At 36.6% G+C, this 9,388-nt stretch overlaps 1 protein-coding gene across 1 annotated transcript; it reads right to left on the reverse strand.

The window, feature by feature from the left end:
• Nucleotides 1–8,056: 8,056 nt before the first annotated feature.
• On the reverse strand, nucleotides 8,057–9,157 carry LOC108376469 (phosphate carrier protein, mitochondrial-like). The gene has a single exon (XM_017632693.1). It carries the CDS (start codon nucleotides 9,155–9,157, stop codon nucleotides 8,057–8,059), a length of 1,101 nt encoding a protein of 366 aa, XP_017488182.1.
• Between the last annotated feature and the right edge of the window lie 231 nt (nucleotides 9,158–9,388).

Raw genomic sequence — 9,388 nt, forward strand, 5'->3', positions numbered from 1 at the left:
CAGTACAAGGAACGCGCAGCTGACATGCCTCTGCACAGTACCGCCTTCTTCTTCTTCTTCTTCTTCTTCTTCTTCTTCTTCTTCTTCTTCTTATTCTTTGGCTCTGTAACCGTCTGAGCGTTTTTGGCTGAGTTCAAGAAAGCACGCCAGTCGCTCCTCTTCTGTGCCAACTGACGCCAATTGGAAATGCCAAATGAAGCAAAATCCTTCTCCACTTGGTCTTTTCATATCAGTGGCAGTCTCCCTCTTCCTCTGAGACCACCAGCGGTTTCCGAGTTAAATACTTTCAAAGTTGGAGCATCGGTGTTCATTCGAACGACATGGCCAAGTCAGCGGAGCCGCTGAATTTTAACTCGCTGCACTACTTATGTCTATATCGTTGTAAAGCTCATAGAGCTCATCGTTAAATCGACTGCGGTATTCACGGTCGGCAATGCGTAAAGGCCCATAAACCTTCTGCAAAATATTTCTCTCGAATACTCCAAGAGTTGGATGTTGTCATTGTCCATGCTTCTGCGCCATATACCAGCACGGGCATGATGAGTGACTTATGGAGAGTGGTTTCCGTACGTCGAGAGAGGACTTTACTTCTCAAATTCCTACTTAATCTAAAGTGGCACTTGATGGCAAGAGTGGTTCTGCATTGGATTTCGCTGCTGAAGTTATTATCGGTGTTAATTCTGGTTCCCAAATAAACGAAAATCTCCACTTTCTCGAAACTATAACTGTAAATCGTGAGCTAGGTGCCAAGGCGCGAATGTGCTGACTGTTTGTTTGATGACAGGAGACACTTCGTCTTGTCCTCGTTTACCACCAGACCCATTCGCTTTGCTTCTTTATCAAAATTGGAAAAGGCAGACAAGACTTCACAGTTTTTGTTACCGATGATGTCCATGTCACAAATTAAAAGAGTATATACATAAGCATAACATTTTATTTAAAAGCATTCCTATTTTAATGTGTTTAAGACTTAAATAAATAATACAACTACCTAAAATGTCGGATGTGACTCTATTGGCTAACATGTAGGTATATTAAGTTTTTTTTACTAAAATAAGAAAATAAAATTGAAAATTTAAATTTAATTTTTTGGATTTTTTGTTATTAAAATGTATGTCCAATAACTCTTGTCAATAGATATATAAGGCGGCTTAGTGTAAAAATCAATTAAATCAATTAAAAAAATTGCAATTAAAAATTGCAGTAATTTCACTGCGCCATAACAATTGATCATTGAAAAATTCCAATACGTTCTTATATGCTGTATATATATGTAAGTATCCATTATGAATTTCCAAGAATTTATGTAGATAGGTTAGGTTAGGTTGATTGTGGCAGACCTCACCAGGGGTCTCACTTAGACATTAATTGGGTTGTCCATTGTGTTACCACATTTACACGAGTTCTTTGAACGGCAACTAAGATATTCTGTGTTAGAAACTAAGAGAAGCGCTGGGTGCTCAGAACAAAGTTCCGCAGGCAGCTGATGTCCACTCCGGAGAGCTTTCCTGGAGTATTGAAGAAATGAGCACCGAGGTGCTTAAACCTTAGTCTTGCGAATGCCGGGCAGCTCAGAAGGAAGTGCTGAGATGATTCCACCTCATCTTCCAAACAACTGCGACAGTAGGGATCTGTGATGATGTTAAGTCGCACCGCGTGGGTTCCTATAGGACAATGTCCGGCCAGTACACAATTTATGTAGTTACAACTTTCAAAAATAAAATTATGTATATTAAAAATTTAAAAATTGATTCGTGCTAAACATCGGTAGGTCTTATTTAGCGGGGTGGGTATAAAAGTACAAGAGTTTATAAGTCATTACTGATAAACTTTAGACTTATCCCACAACTGATTACCTCTATCTCTACGTATTCAAGTTATTACTTACATAGCTATGAGTTTCCTTGGACAGCAGTTGGGTGCTCACTTATGTATGTTATTACAAATTCATTTAGCTGTCAATAACTTTGTTGTTGCTACTAGGACTCCATGATTCTTAACTATTACTTCCTAACGTTGGCGGGCCAAAAAATAGGGATGCGACAATTTAACAAGCTTTTGGCTAGTTTTCTTTTGTTTTTTTTTAATGCTTATTATTTTTTTTTTAAGTATCTAACCAAAACTATGTATGTAAGTAAATATTTTCAAATTTTTTTAAAGTTATTTGTTTTTGTTGTTTAAAGTTTTAAAAATATTCTACCGATTCAAACAAATTTTCATCAAAATGTAGAAATTTTATTCAGAATGTTTTTATCTAGATAAATAGTCTTATAACTTATTGAAAAAATTGCCGACCATACTTTTTTTAGCAGAAAGTGCGTGACACCTTCACCTGCAAACTTCCGTTTTAAAAATTTTAATTGACTACAAAAACTACATACTAAATTTTTTCTAAATATTCCAAAAAGTTTAAAATTACATATCGATGAATCTTTGTCGCATTTTCCCAATTTTTTTACAAAGAACATTACATTGTTTTTTGGTCAATATTTGGCTATAATTTCATAATTAACTTAGAAGCATTAAATAAAAGAAAGAAAAATATCCAAAACTTGTTTAAGTGTCGCCTTTCTATTTATTTGCCCGCCACCGTATGTACGTCTACCATTATATTGAAACACATGCGTCCTAATGTATGTATGTCTGCTATTGACACAACCTGCGAATGAATGATATCCGTGAAGTGACCTCGTGGCACGGCTATCACAAGAATATTTGATTCGAGAGCTTCCTACATTTCTTTGGATGCAAAAGTCGACACGTGTTCAAGCTCTTCTTGTATGCTAACCACCTAAGTATGTAGTACATAAACAACGCGAGGAAGTTATTTTTAGTAGTTGATGTACATATGTACATACATATATGCGTACATATTTATTGTTGTTGTTGCGCTTTTATTGTGATTTATGCATTTTATTGAACATCAAGAAATTAAGTGGAATCTTCTGGTTTAAACGGAAACGTAGGTCGCTGCCATTTACATGCATACAAGTACAAGCAGGAGATACAACGAATATATGTACCTGCATATATCCAAGCTCATGTTAGCCAATTGTTGCATGCCACTCAATTGAACTAGAAAGTCCTTCAGGCACAAGCTACTTTTTATGTTCAGTCTTCAATTTTAAGCCATGAAGTGCACATGTCACTCGATGTCCAGTTGAGAGCCGAACAAAGTTTGTAGGCATAAGTTTGTATGGCTACGTATGCAACAACAATAAACATACGAATGAATTAAGGATGTTTCGAATGTCATATTTTTCGCATTCGCATTCCCATACTGGCATTCGCGAGCGAATGCGAATGATAGCAATAATATTAAAAAAGCTATAATCAACTTAGTCATCGATCTTATTGCTTAAAAATTTTGTAAATTATTAGAACATTGCTTAACTTATACACCAATGAAGAAAATCGATACAAAAATTACGAAATAACGATTGGCCAAATGAAAATGCGCAAGGAGTTTTTGTATGAAAATATCAGCAGAAAAGAGTGTTACTCATACGCCACGTACACCTGGAGAGGTAGAGTGTTTACATCGAAAACAAGAGGTGTCAGAAATGATTAGTTATCTTCTCAGAAACTATCAGGTCTATCGACAAGTGAAATATATACAGTTTATGGAGAATTTCATTTGCTTTCATTTCCCGTATTTCCGTATTACGATTATTTAATTGGTTCGAAAGATATACGTGATTAAGCGAAACCACTATTTTTTAAAGCTGAGTAACGGTAAATTGCATATATCTCGAAAAGTTATCCATAGAAAAAAAATTATCTCGATTTTCAGAATAACCGAGGAATTCTACATTGGAATTGGATAGTGGCATCCATAGAACATTTTCGCTGTAAACCAGTGTAACCAATAATTGCTTATACCCGCATTTTGGCGCATTGGCTTGCTAGCGGTGATATGAATACAGTGTAAGAAAATTCCTTTTCTATAATTCTTTCCTTATAGAAAGGTTGGTTTCTTTTCCTTTCCACCTTAGATAATCCGAATTCGTTCAAAATATGCTATTTTAAAACACAGAACTCTTTCAGTGTTCCTCCGGGGTTTTTGAACATGGACTGTTTCTTCAATTTAATAGTGTTCGCTTTATTTTTGTGGAAACGAAACATTTTTTTTTTCAAGTTCTGCGCTGCGTTTTGCGTTTGGTTTTTCGCATCGTGTTTTTACTATATTCGTAATTTTAAATTTTTTACTAAATTCAATTGGTGATAGTTCATGATTGTGTATGAATTAATAGCACCACACTGAGGATTTGGCAATAACCTTTTTCATCTATTAAAAAGCAACACTTACGGGGCAATGTTCATTGTAAGAACAACATTTTTTTCTATGAATCGACATACTTTAAGCATTGCTGACGCTATTTCCATTTGAATGAGGAAATAACGTCAATGACTTTATTGTCAAATTTTTGTTGACTTTATTTTAGGGTGGGAAATAAAGTCAATTGACCTTATTTCCATTGATCTTTTTACCTGTAAGCACTACATAACAAATGAGAGGAACTGTTTTCATTGTCACATATGAAAAATATTAATTTAAAAGAAAAAAGTTTGGACTTCCGTAGCCGAGTAGGTAGAGATGTCGGCTATAAAATCTGTTTGTGCCAGGATCAAATGTCCACACATGCAGTATTTAAATCATACAAAAAAGTTTTTAATATATGTACACATTTTATAATTTTCATATGAAATTTCAATTTGTAAACGCTTGTCAATAGCATTTTCTTAATTCTTGATAAATAATAAAAAATCGACCAATTATAAAAATTTTGTATATATCAAGTGCACAGAATTGGGCTGTTAGAGCCATTTCAATAATATTAGAGTGGACTCTCTGCCCATGTACACATTCACATTCGCAAAACATTCGTACCATTTGATGCGAATGTGAATGTGTAAAATGATGCGAATCATTCGCATAACGAATGCAAATGTAAATATTCGCAACATCCCTGGTATGTACATATATATGTATGTAAATTTGTGTGCGCATAGTCTTCTTTGCTTCACTTTCTGCACTTCAAATCTCTTCCATATACTCATGAACACTTGTTCGCTGGCTTTGTACGAGGGTATGGTATGAATTTAATAGCTTCAAGCAGTGCCTGGCAGCTTTCAATCATTGCAATGCTGCACCGCAAGCGTTCTGCATACGAATTGAGGTTTATGTTTTGAAATTCGTTTCGATTAGAAAAATTGCAGAGAAATATTGAAGTCTTTACAAATTCCTGCTGGCAAGCAAAGGAGCAGGTTTAAGTAATTAGTCATGTTAAATTTTTACAAGTTATTTTATTGAAATATTTGTATATAAATTTTAATATAAATTTCTTACGTATTTTGTTGATTTTTGTAGGCCAAGGAATTTTTGTATAATGAAATTCACATTTGTATAGAAAAATTAATATTTTTTGGAAGTTGTAAATTGTGAATATGAAATCAAAGTTAAATTGGTTTTCCGAATAACTTAATAGTGGTTTAACTATGCGCTCTGAATTAATGAACTTAATGGGTCTTCGTAGAATATTTAAATTGCGTAGGTTCAGAAGGCGCAGCAGTTGAGCGCAACCGTTGCTAAAAAAATCAGTGATGGTTATGCGTCTTCTGAACGGCTTGATGCAAATTCAACTCTCAAAAAAATGTTGTCTGAAATGATCAGAAAAATGAGCTGTTGCGCCTTCTGAACGTGCCCATTCTCTTATTCTTGTTTCGAGCTGGGTGTAGGGTGGCCAGATCATATGAAAGAAAAATCAGGACAATCGCAAGTGAACAACCACCCGACCCCCACCACGATGAGACGAGACACTCAATCGCGTCTCAAGCGTTTATTAGTTAAATAATACTCCACGTCCCCAATGCGAACTAGGCTCAAGCCGAAACGCCTGAAACACCTTCAATGGAGCTTCAGCTTTAACATCTATAGGTCATTATTATTATGTAAACGATGTAGCATCAAGAGCAGCGGATATGCTTGCACAGTAAAATGTTTATAAAAAGACAGCTTTGTAAAAATCAGGACATTAGGCGGAAAAAGAAAAATCAGTTGGGACACTTTATTTCGACCATGAAGTCAGGACATGCCCTGATAAAACAAGACGTCTGGTCACCATAGCTGGGTGAAGCTTTCAAATTTCTGCAGATGTATATGAAAGTGTTCATACGGCAAGCCTTTTCGGAAGCGTTTTGGAGCTGAAAGCAAAGCAATTTTTGTTACCGAATTTTCTATTAAATCTTCAGCTTCATGATGCTGCTGCAAACAAAATATCATATTTCAAACAAAAACGAATTTTACAACTAATATTTTGAATAAAATTGAGCAAATATTTTTCGCGCTTTTCATTGACGGTAATTTTTGTGCTATCTTTGCAGCCGTGTCCATCAGAAAAGCTCCGCGTCGCTTCGTTCAGTGTGAACACTAGCAGCTTAGGCCACTCGGCTATCTGTGTGAATGCACCCTAAAAGCTTAAACAGACGGCAGCGTTGGTCCGGATTAAATCGGACTTAATCCGAATCAACTGCAGTTAATTCCCAAGTGCCGTCTTTTTTTTCTTTAAGTGATTTCGGTCGAATTTGATAAATCTCGTAGATCGTTTCTCCTCTGTGCCAACTGAAGGTAATTGAAATGAATTTGGTCGTCGTCCTCCTTTTCTACTACCAGCGCGAGCAGCTGTATTTTAGTTCGCTGCAATATGTTTATATCATTCTCAAGCCCACATTGCTTGTAATTTCATATAGACTGCGGTATTCTCATTCGCCAACCCGCAAAAGCCCATAAATTTCCCGTAAAATCTTTCTTTTCAACCTTCCAAAGTCCGCCTCACAAGACCTATTCGCTTTGCTCCCATATCCGATTTGGAAAAGGCGGAAAAGCTTAAGGGGCCTATAGTTTAAAGCCGCCTCCGAACAGCAAATGGATTTTATAAGAAGTTTTTTCGTTGAGGAAATACACTGCCGAAATGCGACCGCTTAAAAAAAAAACAAATTCCTAAATTAAATGCGGCCCGGCCCAGGAATCGAACTCAAGACCTACGGAGTGCTAGTACGCATACCTAACCACTCACGCGTAATGGCCTTTTTTTAATATAAAACAATATTTTGATATGTAGTTCTAAGTATACATATAGTATAATAAAATTGTAACAGGCCGATGTTTGTACATTAGAGAAAAGGTAATAAATATGGGGGCCTTTAATAGAGCAATAGAATACAAATCATAAGTTATAAGAATTTTTATCTGTATGTCCGTCTGTCTGTTTGTTTGTACCCGCATCCCTCGAAAACTAAGGCAAAAAATCGAATGCAGCTTCCAACAATGCAATGCTAAAGGTCCAGCTTAAAATATAGGAAAAAATAATTGTAGAGTTGCCACCTGTTTGAAGCTTTCAGTTCAAGTAAATTGATATGATCATGTAAATATTGCAATATGACTTTCAAAATAAATTGGTTTAAGAAGGCTTAGAGTCTAAAATATTCTTGTGAAACGTTGCCACCTGTTTGGAAATTTTAGTTTAATATACCAAGCTAAAGAGGTTTAGGAAAATTTTTTTCCCATAAATATTTTTAGGAGGGTTGCCACCTGTTAGAAAATATATTAACTAAGTCCCTTATTCATAAAAAATAAAGTATTTTACGTAAATCGAAATTTATTTCCAAATCTCACTTCATAAAGCTCTTCAAATCCTTTTTGTTCTTTTATGAATAAAGCCACGAGAGTTTTGGGAGGGAGTAACAACACAAAAATACTTTTAAGACTGAGTGAAATACGCTAGGTACATATACAAATACATAAAAAGTCAAGCGATTGAACTTTTTTGTGAAGAGTACTGTTTTTTGGAGTTCATTCCTAAGCCATTACCTCCAGGCAATTTGTCGGATTCTTTCAATTGTACCTGCATGAAATCGCGAAATAAACATAAAATGAAAATTCAACTTCTAAATATTTATGAAGTTTTAGTTATATTTATTTTCATTAGAAAGTCCAATTAACGCACTATAAAACACATGTGTAAGTACATACATACATGCATATATATCTACATCTTCACTTCTTGTCACCTTGTGCTAGTTTGGCCTTCAGCGAGGCTGGCATTTCTGGTGGTGGTGGACGTGGTATACGCAGCGCCACTTTCACACCATCATAGATGAACCATTGCAGTGCGGTCAGTGTGCCAATCATAAGGATACGCGGACCCAAACCTCCCCACATGCCCATGAATCCCAATGATTTTGCCACATCTAAAGCTGACGAACCTTTTGCTTGGTTCAATTTTGAGACTACCACATCAGCGGGATGCGAAACTATAGCACAGAAGACACCAGCTATGTAGCCAGCAGCAAACGTCACCACCAATTGTTCACCTTTGCTGCACTCGGCGCGTGGTTTTGGCACCACGTGTTTATACAGCAGTTCCAGAGTCAACTCAAAGCAAGCGAATTTCATCATTGTATATGGTATCTGACGCATCCATAATGGCACCAGCCCTTTGTAGAAAGCCATTATACCCTCCTCGGCCCGCATCTTTGGTATCGCTTGCCGCATTGTATTGGCGAAACCTGTTGTTGTTTGCATTTTAACCTTCACCGCTTCCATAGGCGCCAATGCAATGTCGGCGAAGAACTCAGCTGAAGCCGAAGCGGACAAGTAGATATAAGTACGATAAAGGTAAGCATTCTCGTCGCCCAATATTTGGGAATAGTAAACTTTGAAAAATTCATAGAAGCCAAATTTGAAGGAGCCTTGCGCCGAGTAACCGAAGAGAGTAGGCGCCCAACCTTTTGCCAAGCCACGTACACCATCCTCTTTGACGGTTAACTTCAGACCATAAATCAGATTTTTATACTTGGATTTATCGACTTGCAGGCGACATTTGACCAGATCCAGTGGTGTGACAAGCGTGTGTGTACTACCGCAGGAGATCAGGCCACCAAGCATACACAGTGCAAAATATTTAGCGCTTCCGAACTCGCAGGATTCCTCGCCGGGTGCAACGGCAGCAGCAGCAACCAGTTGACGATAAGAGAGATATGGTGAGTTAAGATTCGCTGCGGGCTGGTGAGTTTGAGTTTCGGCTTCACATTTTACGATGGTTGTTGACCATGGAAATGATAGAGTTCGTACGCAGTCGTAAAGCGCAAAAGGCATTGCGTCGGGTTATTTGTTTTATTCTATTTTGTTTATTTCAAAACTTATTTTAAAATTATTTTGTCATTTAAAGAGAAGAAGCTTTGATAAAATTTGAAGAAGTATTTAACGCTGTGACAGGCTTGCCTGACAGCAAATTTTAAGTGCCGTTACTTTTAGTAGGGGATTTACTCCAGCGCGTCAGATATTGACAGTGAATAAATCAAATGTGTTTCTATTTTGAGTTGATAT

This window comes from Rhagoletis zephyria, unplaced genomic scaffold (assembly GCF_001687245.7).
Source record: "Rhagoletis zephyria isolate East Lansing unplaced genomic scaffold, Rhagoletis_zephyria_1.1 Rzeph_scaffold_10477, whole genome shotgun sequence".
Lineage (NCBI taxonomy): Eukaryota > Metazoa > Arthropoda > Insecta > Diptera > Tephritidae > Rhagoletis > Rhagoletis zephyria.

What these genes read in the sequence shown, in the direction of transcription:
- LOC108376469 (XM_017632693.1), bottom strand. Translation starts at nt 9,157, where the DNA reads ATGCCTTTTGCGCTTTACGACTGCGTACGAACTCTATCATTTCCATGG.